General features: G+C 40.8%; 1 protein-coding gene across 9 annotated transcripts in view; it reads right to left on the bottom strand.

The window, feature by feature from the left end:
- Positions 1–13,798, bottom strand: part of LOC119650787 (ankyrin repeat and fibronectin type-III domain-containing protein 1) — a 320,628-nt gene that overhangs the window by 20,597 nt on the left and 286,233 nt on the right. For all 9 annotated transcript variants that reach the window (XM_038053902.1, XM_038053903.1, XM_038053904.1 and 6 more), the window contains 2 exons: positions 7,861–8,085; positions 7,348–7,554 (listed from right to left, as the gene is read on the bottom strand). In XM_038053902.1, the coding sequence (XP_037909830.1) occupies positions 7,348–7,554; positions 7,861–8,085 (432 nt within the window). The remainder of the gene's footprint in view (positions 1–7,347; positions 7,555–7,860; positions 8,086–13,798) is intronic.

Genomic DNA, 13,798 nt, shown 5'->3' with positions numbered 1-13,798 from the left:
AATTTTGTTTGCGGAAAGAATATTCTTGTGCGGATACGTTGAAAATGTTGCGGAAGGCTTTTGGTGATCAAAGTATGGCACAAAAAATCTTTATACGTGGTACAACGAGTTCAAGGCGGGCCGAGAACGCGTTAAAGACGAACCGCGGTCTGGACGATCATCAACGTCTACCGACGAGGGCCCCGTCCAAAAATTCAAAGAGATGGTTCTTGGAAATCGTCGATTGACAATTAGAGACCTCGTTAATAGTGTTGGAATATCATTTGGCTTAGCCCAAACCATTGTGAAGGACGTTTTGTGTCTCAAATGCCAAAATCACTGAATTTTTCGTTTTTGGTTTTTTGGTTCTTCGCGACTTTTTTGCCGAAAACTCGACTCATATCATTCCGCAACAACCATATTCGCCTGTTTTGGCTCCATGCAAGTTCTGGCTATTCAGCAAACTCAAAAGGCCAATGCGGGGACGCCGTATTGACACGATTCAGGAGATAAAAACCGAATCGAAGAAGATCTTGAAGGCTATACCTAAAAAAGACTATTCCCACTGTTTCCAGGACCGGAACAAGCGTTGGCGAAAGTGCGTTTTATCGGACGGGGATTACTTTGAAAGGGATGAAATTGATTTGGAAGAATAGATAAAGAATTTACGTTTTATAAACAAATTCACTTTATTTTTAAGTCACAGTAGTAAGTGTTGGTAGGGAAGGGATAAATATATTGTGTGGACTTATAAATGCAGGATAACAATTACAATCACACTGTCATTCATGTGAAGTTTCAACTAGCCTTGCCTTAGCAATAATGGGTTCTGCCGACATCGACATACTCTCCCTGGTAAAACAAAGGCTGTAGCAGCTAGTTATAAGCTTTAAATTTGTTCAAAAAAGAAAATTGATATAAAAATTAAAATTCAATTGACCTAAGCCTAGAATTACATTTTCAGAGGCTCAGATCCTCTTTATATTCAATTGGAAACCATTTTAGACGGGACTGCTTTGACGGACCAGCCGTAGCCAGGTCAATTGTATCAGTGCTTCTTATATTAGGCTCTAATCGGTGTCACGGGAAAGTACTTGACTTCGAAAAAACTGCCTTTAGGCGAACCCTCAGTTGTACCACACCAAGTGAAAAGGAGCGTCCAGGGCATCTACGATCCAAACTGGCCTAGTAAAACGACAATAAAGAGGGTCGGCAGACAAAATTTTCGAGAGCGTCGAATCATCGGAGTACGCTGGCCTAACACTATTTTAAATGAAGAACTTGGTCGGCGCAAAGGTCTGATACTTGTACGCACTGTGATTGGAATACGAAGTAACAGTGGGCAGGCCACACTCGAGGGGTGACAATTACATTTCGAGCTACACTATGCAGTGGAATCCACTCTCCCAAGATGACCGGTGAATGAGTCGCCTAAGGGCATTTGGCGCAGGACAGTAGAGAAGGAGCGCGGGCGTCTCGGGAAGTCGTGACTGAGCTTAAGGGCATTTCAGATAACTATGAACGATGGCGCGTATGTGTCGTTGATGCGCTATACCTCAACAAGGGGCAAATGGCCGCCATATATATATATATACTAAGCAATCGAAGCTGATGTACGAATATTTATGATAGTGACCGGTGCCAAAAAATTTAGAAAGATACTCCTCTTAGTGGTAAAGACTGCATCATTCTAAAGTATCAAGTTTTGCTTTGAGTCGGTAAGTATATACCGTAGTAGTTTACGACTAAACGTATGGCTTACGAGAGTACGAACAAACGCTGAAGAGGATCACTGAGCTGACATCTTTCAACAAGTACTACTTCTGGCTTCCGAATGAGATTTGAAACTGAGGAACCTCAACACCATCACTTTAGTACTGCTAGGCAAGAAATTATTGAAGTAAATGGTCGGACTGTCGATTGTTCTATACGTTATAAATGTTGGCTCTTAAGGTGAATGAAGGGAACACGAAGTTCACGCCATACTTATCTAACTGTAGATGGGGTGCAACATGTCAGATAAATTTACAGTAATGTAGAACCCTGTATCAATATAAGGCTGGCGGTAAAAGAGATGCGCTGGACAGGGACCAGTTTCTTGGAAAAAACACTACTACACCATATATTATAGTGGCCATCCGGTAAACCTACTCAGAGGGTTAATCAGCTAAAAAATGAATCCTGCTTCGAAAACCTTAGCGAAAGGCTGCACTTCAGAGGTAAATTCAGAAATATAAGCGTCATTAACGTTCACGTCCTACAGAGGAGACTCCAAATTCGGAGAAAGATATCTTCTATGAGGCAGTAGAAAAAACCTTCGAAACCTGTTCCAGGAATGACATCAAAACCATAATAGGAGATTTTAACAGAAAAGAACAGAGTCCGTATTCAGGCGATACGTTGGCTTTATAGTTTACAAAAAAATACCAATGAGGACGAACTACGGATTCTTTAGTTAGCAGCATCACAAGAGGTGGTTGTTGGAAGTACTTGGTTGATGAGGCATTACACACCTCGGTGTTCGTTCTGCCGAAACAAATTGGGAATTCGAATTTCCGACCGTATGGGCACATTGAAGCGATGGGTTGAGTACTTTAATCAACTGCCTAACAACCAAAATATCTTCGAGTTGCCACCACCAAGCATAGAAGAAACAGTCCATGCAATTCATTGGCTTAAAAACCATAAGTCGTCAGAAGTCGATGGAATTACAGCTGAATTGGTTAAATATGGAGGCGGCAACGAGCCATTATCTGCCCCATGGAAGTATCACGTTCTTGAGTACCCTCTATAAGATATTCTGCACAATCTTATTAGGCCTGATTGTCTCATACATCCAGAACGTCAAACGCCCATACCAAAGAGACTTCACTTCAGACAAATCAGCAACATATCAGATTCTCTCTGTGCGGCAAGCTATGGGAGAATTGTTGGAATATGGCCATACCATATTGTTACACCATTTTTTCATATTACATACATATTGTTACACCATTTTTTCATAGCAGCAACAGAGTTGACGCCCAACGTGTGGTCACGTTGGGCACCAACTCTGCTACGTACGTAAGAACTGTGGCTCCACGTTGGGCGCCAACTCTTGTACGTACACAACAACTGTGACCCCACGTTTAGCATCAACTCTGTTACGAATGCAACAACTGTGGAACCAAACGTGGGGCCTGAAAGTTGGCATTCACGTTATCTTTTGGGGTTGTTAGTATTAGGATCAGAGCTCCGTTGGCTTGCGAATACTCTGATGGCTAAACGAACTTATGAGGACTTTGTTCATCAGATGAACTTCCTCTTGTAAGTTCGAAGTTGACGCTCAAAACAGGACTTTTTGACGGATTCCTCTGCATAGCCGGCTGAAATTATTGCCAAAGTGCCTGAGTAGAATAGAGTAGTAGAAAGAAGTAGAATGAACCTTCTCCATCCGAAGCCGAGGAGTTAGCTCAAATTATTGACTGAACATATATCAAAAATTAAAGTTCATTGACGCTATTATGCGCTAATTATGCGGTGTCTCCAAGGATTAATTGTCTGAGCCCGTTGATAACAGCTAGGACCCACATACGGTCGGTAGCTGGTAGCTAACGGAGCCTATTTCAGCCACGAAAAACTGTTCCGCTCGAAACGTATTATCATATGGTCAAAGTTCTTACTGTACAAGCCAATGATTTTGCCAGTCTGCAAGTATTCCTCGGAGACTTGCGTTCTTAGCAAGAAAAACTGCGAACTGCTGGCCGCGTTCGAGAGAAGAATTCTCCGAAGAATTTTTGGCCCCTTACATGAGGATGGACAATTCCGTAGCCTATATAACAACGAAATTTATGAGCGACACCACACCGGCTCAATAGGATCTATAGAGATGTAGATCTACCTCAGGAATTGCGATGGCGTAAGCCAGGACGCCATACAACTTTTAGGGATGTTGAATTGGTAGACTTCGACGCAAAACCGGGATGCCCGGAGTTTCTTACTAAGGTAAGTCTAGACCCGATACCAGTAGTTGGCTTTGATGATGGGGATTGTAATCAGTCAGACATGTATATATGATGGCCAATATCTCCTAAATCGATCATAGCGCGTTCACCACATTTAAGCCTTATTGTTGCCGGTGCAATCGCATACAAGAATCAAGGGTGATTGGCGGGTAAATTAGGGTCTTGACCTTTCGATATGCTGATCTATTTTATGTCAGTAGAAGCGTTAAACTCCGTTCCTGCATGGTTGTTTCAAAAGATCTTCAGGCTACCTTGGTTAACGACTTATGTGGTGGTGACAGACAAGCGCACATAGAGGAGTAAGGAGATTCTCGGTACTCCGTTTATTTTGTTGAAGTTGAGTATGAAGTACCCAGTGGAACATTCATAGCAGTTTTCCAATATGCCAAGAATAAAGGTATCTCGCAAGATGCGACATAATTTGTTAAGGAAGTTCTGACATAAACACATGGGGATTATTAGAATATCTAGTAAGGACCGATCTGCAGATCATCAACTTAGATAATAGACTCTTCGTAAACTACTAGAGAAAGTGAATGGTGGTCATTGCTACAGGAGCACTATCTTGCTTCGTTGAAGCGGTTGCGGAGGTATTGACCTCACTGCTTGCATCTGTTAGTCACATAATTGGAAGTTTGTGGCTGCCGTTGGCTCGTCAATAGTTCGACTTCACAGTGATCGGATCAGAGTCAGTATTGGGCATTAATGAAGTTGCAAAGGCTCACGTAGCTGAGGGCAAAAATTTGAATTTTTTGCTGAATTCAAAAATTTGAATTTTGATGGAAGGTGGAAAATCTTCGAAGAACACAACGCCTCTAGAGCGCTATTTTTATTGCCTCTTAAGGGGGTCATCTCGTGTGTCGGATCCGAGGAATTTTTTTTGGCATCAATTGCATATAGATATAGTGTAGAATATATAGACAAAGTGACTTTTTGATATTCGAATTCGTTCGGAAATTATAGTGTTAAACACGTAATAAGTCACACGCCAGATTTATGACGATTTTCAATAATCCTAGTTTCTGGACTGTAGTTAGGAAGTCTGCACGTTAAAGTGTCGTTTACTTTTTTTTTTCTTTAAGATGAGCGCAGCGTCCTCTAGCGTGGCAGCAGGAAAACACCTTTTTTGGAGATGGGTGTATAAGTTGCTCTGTATTTCAATAATGAACTATGCTATCGGGCTGGAAAAATTGTTACCCATGTTCAAGATATTAGTAAATATATGGTGAAAAATTCGTATTTGTACCTTGATCCAGTTCTCCATAAAAAATTTCTAAAAAAAGCGAATAAAACCGGCCTTCACAAGGGATGACCCCCTTAGTATGACGGATATGAAAACCCTAGCAGGGTTTTTAACGGAGTTCTGTCCCTTATACTATCAAATGAAGATGTAGGATCGGTAGTCTTGGCCGTATATGGGCAAAGGGAGGAAGAGGAGATTATGACCCTGCATTTTATGCATAGCTTTTCTATTCAATATCTGAAGCATAAACTATTAAAAGTAATATAGGCAGCATTTTTTTGAAAATTAATTTCAAACATTTTTTTCCGGTTTCAGTACATTTCTAAAGTCATTCAATTTGTTATAACATACAATTCAATTCGTTATTACTGTTGTTGTGCTATTGCTACGGCTATAGACAATTGAATGGTTATCGCAGGCGACGAGTAAAAGAGTGGATGTTACGGCACAAGGAACTCAACAGGGTGCGGGCGGAGTAGTATTGTATATGAAACGTTGCGTGCAGTTTCGTTCTGGTGGATGGTAGCTGGAAGGGGGTCGTTGACAAGAAGCAAAACTTTTGAGCAAATGAAGGGATCTTTGGCGCTCCTTTTGTAGATTTACGCTACTTGCAATTCAAGTGTCAGGCGACTATTTTATCATCAATTAAATGTTCATAATGTGAAGTAAATCTTTTAAGAGATTTTTTAGTGCAATCGAATTCCCATGAAAAGGTTCGAGCTGTCCAAAGTTTGAGTTCTTTTTAGGAAAACAAATTGCAATGAATCGGAATCTAATAGAAAAATTTGAAAGATTTGGGTGCTATTATTGACGCTTCACATCAACTTGGAAAACTTTCCAGCAACGTTCTTTTCTAGGATTTCTTTCCAGTTCAATAAGCCAGATGTTTTTGAAAATCATGAGTCCGTCAAATAAAGGTGATGTATTTTAGGGAATCGTATTAAACCATAGGTTGGAGAGCAGAAGTAATTACTAAATAAGGCTTGGGCAAAAAATGACGATCGGAAATTGAATTAAAATATCTACTCGTTTCTTCATCAGAATTATGACGGTACCGTGGAAAGCTCTTGATCACGAATGACAGATGCTATATATTTATATTTCAAAGCCGGTGCAGGAATAGCGGATAAAGATACAAATGATGAATGATTTTACATAAAGGAGAGTGTATTTCTTTTAGTAATTTATTTATTATTATTGCTGTCATGGTAGAGATGCTGTATTGAACTTGGTATGCCCCAAGTGTACGACAGCTAACGACGGCAGATTTTCGGAAATCACTTCAAAGATACCCCGTAACTAAAGGATTCACTGTTCTACGTAATTGTAACAGACATTGCCAACGATGCAACTATTCTATGTAATTGTAAGTGCCAGTGCCAACGATCAAAGAAAACGCATTTCTTCGTGGTCCCGACTCGTTTCTACCTCGAAACCCATCAATTTTCCTAATTCAAGATGATCTCCCATATCGTGGTTCTTCCCATGGCCGATATATGCTTCTGAAGCTTTTTTATTAAAAATGAGCTCTCGGCCATCTTCAATAAGTTAACGTACTGCATAAATGTCATCATTTGGGGGACAACCTTGACCGAATCAATCATGGCTGGAGTTTTGATTTAAATTCTCGTAATCCTGATAAAATCCTAGAAATAGGATAACATCCCCAATCTGCACTATTAATTTAATCAAAATTTTAAGATAGTTCAATGCCTGGTTACCTGTTGAGTGTTGAAAATATATTCCATAGAGCCCGCAGTATCTATAGAACACGTTAAACACAATATTTATGTTACAGAGCTATTCTTTTTTAAACCATATTTTCCATAAGAAGTGGATTCTGAGATCTACATTTTATATCATAGGAGCTAATGAAGCGTTATCCTACTTTTCTCATTTCGCCTCGTTTTTAATGATGAATCTACTTCACCATTTTATTGCATTTAAAGTCAGAATAATACCATAAATCAACAATATTTCACTATAAAATAATATCGTTTGCTATATCTCAACCCAAATACAAAAATTAATAAATCAAGGATTATAAAGCATAAGAGAGCTAATGGTAGGAAGCAGCTTTGACTTTTATCCTATTTATTTTTAAAATGCAACAAAACTTACTGGATGGCACGACACTTGCTGGCACAGTCGTGTGATATGGACCCCAACCCTTCACGTTTCCGCAGCAAGCTCGAAAAAAGTATCGACGTCCTTGTGTCAAGTCGCTGATGCGGCAAGTGGCACCCATAACACCTTGGTAACTTGTCCACTGCGTTATTTCACGTTCGCCCATTATATTACTAAAATCAGCTTTTGATGACCATTGAACTGAAATTTAAAATTTTTAATTAAAAAATGTTGAGTCGTCAGCAGATATGAGATGTGTCTGATTTTACCCCTTTCATATAGTGCGGATTCACATGGGGGATAATTTTTATATTGTATCAAACACATTTTACCAGTGGGTGGACGATATCAATGTATTAAGTACGTATTTATTAAACTGATTGAATTTTGTTTACGAAATTGGTTCAATGTTTAATCGGGTCGGATGGATATCGTCCCTCCGTAAAAATTTTTATTTATCGATGCATGAATTTTTGGTTTATAGAAATCAATGATGCTGAAGTTTACCTTTGAATTTGGTGCCAATTGGGCCTTCAAGTGGCTCTAGGATGCTTATTGATACTGAGTTCTGTCCGGACACATCGACCGTTACGGCGCTTGGTTCATCTGGTGGCCGGGCTTGATCCCAGCCTAGAAGCATCCTCCGCAACCCTTTCACACGTCGTTCCCATAAACCGATTTGCTTATCGGCTTCTGTTCCTGCACAGCCTGTTACTGATGGCCCACTGTTACCTTGAATTAAAACAATAAGCAGTATTTAATCAGTTGGAAAGAAGTCAAGTCGAACGTAAAAAAACCTCAAGATATTTTGTGATGAGTTGGATTACTAAGGAAGTCTGAGAAAAAAATTTAGCAGAACTGCGGCCGTAGCGACATCTTCCACAAAACATATCCCCTCCCGAAAAAGCAAACGTCCTTGCTAACCATTTTGCGAAAGCCCAGCAATCTATTCTCCACATGTTTGACCAAAGCTTTAAAGCTGAAGTCAATGCGTCAATTAACTACCTTCGATCCTGACAGTCCTACACCCAAACAGTCAGCTAGGCTGGGCTATTCAAATACCCATTCCTCCCAAAGAGGTTTACTGATTCAATCCTGCCTATTAAGTTCATTAACCCCAAGATGGTCGCAATGCTCATACAGCAGGGCAAGAACAAAAAGTTGACTGGGCTAGATAAAATTCCCTCCATAATGTTCGTTTCCTTCGGCCCCTTCCTTCTTCAACCACTGCTTGCTGAACGCTTATTTCCCCTGGAAGTGTGCTCAGATCGCATCCATCCCAAAGAAAAACGAAAATCCTCTCATCCCGGATAGCAATAGGCCTATCTCCATCCTTTCAACCTCCGCCAAAATCTTTGAGCGGACCATCAAATTAATGATAAATGAGCGTTGCGATAGACACAACTCTATCCCGGACTTCCAGTTCGTCAACCAACAGGTCATTCAGTTGACCGGCATGGCAAGGGGGGCATCTCCTTGCCCTGAAAACAGACCTCTTGCTCGGAATTAGACATCTACAAAAGCCTGTCTCCTTGACATGGGGAGAGTTTTGGACTTCGTTTGGCAATGCGACCTTATCATCTACACCAGCACGATGGACATAGTACGCGGCGGTGCTCGCCTGAATTCATATTTAGATGAGCTTTACCGTTAATTTTACCGTTACTTCACCAAGTGGAAATTAGTCCTCAAGCTGCAGAAATGCCGAACTATTGTCTTAAAGAGAAAGACTCCGATGACTCCGAAAATGGTTTTTGGTCTCAAAAACATGTCCTTAAAAACCATACATCCTCCATTCCCACAGTGAAACAAGTTGTATACTTTGGTGTCAATATAAACTCAAGTCTATCCAACACTCCTCATATTAATAAAGTCCTAAGCCGTGCAAACGGCCCCTTCAGATCATTATATTCAATTCACCACTTTAAAAAGCCCAACCCACCAAAAAGATTTCCCGCTACAAGCAGTTGATCCGACATTTAATCATTTTCGGCTTCACCTTCTGGACCGACATCGCTCCTTGTGAGATGGAGAGGCTTCGCCTCAAGGAGAAGCAAATCCTCCGCGATTGTACCAGCATATTTAAAAATGACGATGGTACGAAGTATATATCCAATCAGATCCTCTGCGAAGCCTCGAAAACACCATGTATTGCCATCCTGGCTAGATACGCGGTCAAATTCCTTGAAATATGTCTGTTACACTCTAACTCCTTAGTTGCTGAGTGTCTGGGGATTGAAATGGGAGGAGGAAAACCTCCCCAGCTCGAACCGACTCCCACATACTCTCCTTCTATACAGAAGTGATAGTTGTCTTTTCAATAGGGAAGGTAGAGTAGTCCTGTACACAGGCCATTCCTACGCCCAATGCGCTCTTCCACCCAAACAAAGGGGCTTACATCGTCCGCAACCCACATCACTCCCCAATTCCTTTCTCATCCTTATCCTTAAGTCTCTCCCTATTTCAAAATTACCGGCAATAATGATTGGAGGTTTTTGCTAACTTTCCTTCAGGTACCCATTTATCTACAATGAACAATAGAGTGAAATTTTATTTGGTTAAGTTCCATAGTTTTAACTTTAGATTAAGGTAGTTGGTAAGGTTCCTTTCAGGCTAAGTATCTTTTAAATTATAATGTCTATATTTATTAATAAAAAATGTTGTTTCGATCTCATTACCAGCATTCTGGAGAAACTAGTTGGTATGACTGGGGCGACAAATGTCAAGGGAAAACTTCGAAGATATTAGAAGTCCAGAGCGAAATCTGACGGGGCTGCATTTCGTTAGTTTGTTTTTCTTTTCGTTATCGATGGCATTCTTCATGCTTTTTTGGCTGTTGCATGTGGAATTGTTCAATGGACCATCACATCTTTCCTCAAACACTTCGAACACTCTGACGAAAGAAAAATATCAACAAGCGAAGGTTCTTAAGCTGACGGGTCATTCAATTTTTGATATCTATATTAATGGCCAGAAAATTGCAATTGGAAACCTGAGTAGCATTGTTTTTGGTGAAAAGGCTGGATCTTCCTTTACAGTTTTGCCCAAAAACTGGATCTGCAACTATCTGACCTGACAACGTCAAACTGCTATTCTGTGCCATCGTTCCCTATTTGTTGCTATGTGAGAGTAGCACATGAAAAGCGACCGCTATTGTTAGTTGAAAGTTTCAAACCATTTTCCACGTCTGCCTCTACCTTGTCATTGGGGTACCTTGATCCACTAGAATTTTGAATGAAGAGTTGCGTTAGAGAGCCAACCAAACAGCGTGGACACATTGGTAAGAAGGCGGGAGTGTTAATGGTTCAGAGATCAAGAAAGGTATACAATGCCATTGTTGGTTATGCTATCCACGCTAGAGAAGTCTACGCGGCAAAAGAATAGTGGAGAAATGTAGACTTCTCAGCAGGTTTGGACGGAGTTGAAACATATTTTGACATGCAAAGCAGCAATTGGTTGGTTGGTGCGTAAAAAAAAGGACTGAGATGCAACCACCTCTCTTAGTCAGAAGCTAATAAGAGTGAGCAAATATCTCTCATTCCAATGAAAGTCTGTGGAAGTACTATGCTTATGAGGTGGGTATATATTAACAGAGGCCTCAGAGCGAATGCGCGCATGGGTACCGATAATGCAACGGAAAACTTGGGTAAGGCAGTTGAGCAAATACTGACAACTTTGCTCCTAAACCTTATTTCCACTTATATGTGATGTTCTTTCTTAGCAGAAAATTGCAGGGAAGCGTGAAGTCCAGTATTACAGACCCTGCCTCAAATTTAGTAACGGCGTAGGCCAGAGCGCCAAGCAGGGGCTATGGATATCGAACTAGTAGACCTTGGGCCAAAACCGAGTGTTTGCATGATGTGGGTACATACGGAAAGATATGTCTTGTATGAGCTTCTTGGGAGTATCCTCCCTTGCCTTATGTGGATGACGCTTCTTTTCTCTTTAGTCGTGGAAACTTACATACATTATTTCTTTCTTATTGGAGAAAAGTGGGGTTGAAGCTATTGGTGGTTGACTTAGGTTGTGTGTAAAACAAAAGTATTATTATAAAATCGGTTTACTGTCTGCCACATACATTTTTTTCGGAAGCGATTGTACCGGTTGATACCAAATTTGGTGGGAAGGTGGGAACTATGAACCCTGACGTATACAGTGAGTTACATCGTTCTACTTGGAGGGGGGGGGGGACGGTCCCCATACATGCAAAAGGGGGTGTACAATTTTCTTTCACCAAATAGAATCATGTGTGGTATCAAATGAAAATTTCTCTCAATTTTGAGATTTGATTCACGAAAAGGGGGGGGGGGGCTAAAAACTGGTCATTTCTTTCACGGGCCCATTCTCAGAACTGACTCAATCGAGAAATCTGAAAAATATCACGAAGATGCCACTATATGATGCCGAGGCTCCGAAATACTCTTCATACCGCTGTCTGTTCAAATAAAGTTAATAATAGAATCCTACTATAATCATCATGATTTTGTAGCAATATAGAGCATGATCTTACTTTGGTGGAAATCGCACTATTACTAATAAAGTTATAATATGTCAACGTTGCTACTTCAGTGCAAATTCTGTCTTGGAATGTCAGTAGCACACGAAAGTGGATATTCGAGCATAATTTATGCATAAACATTACGTGCTAACATAGGTACTAGTGGAACATAAGTCCATTTAAATGTTAGCTTCTGGTTCCCATCCCCCCCCCCCTGGTTTTAGCTCCTCCCTTTTCATTTATAAAAATATTTTCTTTTACTCCTGATTTTGGGATTACAGTAGTTATCAGCCACTCAGACAATTATTATAGATGACAGGAATTGAAAAATAGAAGATCCAGAGAGAATTTCATATTACTATTACTTAGATAAAAACAGGCTTCACGGGGGGGGGGGGGATGGGGGGAGATTCTCTCCGGGCCCTCAATTTTCTCAAAGACCCGGAATCGAAATTTTGCGAACGGAATAATACGTGGCCCTTATAATTTTCACCCCAGAATCGGCTTTTCTGCCATAGTTTTCTCCCGGGTCCGGATTTTCTCTCTACGGCCCTGATAACACATCACCCAGGGTAAAATATTTGCGTCAAATTAAATGTAGGGGTTGCGTGGTTACTTCGTATGTTGGTAATTCCAGACCTTTTCTCGTTAAGCATTGAATGGCCTTTGCTCAGCAAATTTCTAAGATTAAATACTAATCACAGACTCGTCTATGATAGAGGAAAAAAGGGATTAAATACTACCGGTAACCACTTTGTTAGGATACCAACAGACAATTGTTACGCGATTGAAACCATTTCCATTTTATAGCGTAAAACACCCAGTTAGAGCAGACGAACAACGGATACGTTAAAATCATCGGCCTTGCAAAATTTCGCTCCCAAAAGGCGCCCCATGAGCTGATGGAAATGAAAGGCTTCAGGATGATTGAAGAATCGTTTGGAGTTATTAGAATGTTCATCCCGAATTTCCTTAATTACACCAGTTACAGTGGATGATGTGACCCAGGATGTATGTACCTTAGCAGTGGCGGAAAACTAGCAAACAAAACAATGTATAAGGGGTTGCCTTGATAGAGGATTTCACAGGCAAAGGCAGGGCACAGGAATCCGTACTATGGAATATTACTATGAAGGTTTGTGTCAAAGTATTGAAGATACATTATACGAAGGGGTAAAGTAGTTGTCTGTTACTGAATGGAAGTTCTTCGACCAGTCATTAGAAATTACGAATTTATTTCTCCCAGAGTTCACTGCGAGCTTAATGACTTTACTCGCTTCTAAGAGATTAGATTTTTATCTGCTACTTGTAGTTCAGCTAAAATTAATAGTAGCTTTCTCCAAACTATAATTTTCTATTTTTAACGTATATATATATTTGTTTGAGAACTGTAGGGTCCTAAGTCCGCATCAACTTAATGTCGGGCCGGACCAAATGGGGAGTAACTTACTCCCTCTTTTTTTTGGTCCACGGACCCCTCGTTTAGGGCTTCGCACCCAAACTTTAAAAAAATGTCAGGCGATGACGCCTTACGGTTTCTTACCAGAGCGGAGACAAATCGTCAGACGCTGCCTCACCTCTGCCCTGGGAGTAGCGTGGCCGAAGCGGCTCGTAGATAATAAGTGCTCCTTTATATAATTCGCAGAACACAACACGACTACGAATTATATTGAGCGCAAATCCGCTTTATTGACCAGAGCTTGGCCAGAGCTGAAAATATTTTTTTGAGAATTGTGGGGTCCTAAGTCCACATCAACTTAATGCCGGACATCTGCGAGCCGCTTCGGTCAAGCCGCTCCCAGGGAAGAGGTGAGGCAGCGTCTGACGATTTGCCTCTGCTCTGGTAAGAAGCCGTAAAGCCGTCATGGCCTGGTATATATATATATTTCGAGAGTGACATACCCCCTTCTTCAGCACAAAGCTACTCTGTAGCGTCTAGGAAAATTG

This window comes from Hermetia illucens, chromosome 3, assembly GCF_905115235.1.
Source record: "Hermetia illucens chromosome 3, iHerIll2.2.curated.20191125, whole genome shotgun sequence".
In the NCBI taxonomy this organism is placed as follows: domain Eukaryota; kingdom Metazoa; phylum Arthropoda; class Insecta; order Diptera; family Stratiomyidae; genus Hermetia; species Hermetia illucens.
This window is presented reverse-complemented; position numbering and strand designations above follow the sequence as displayed.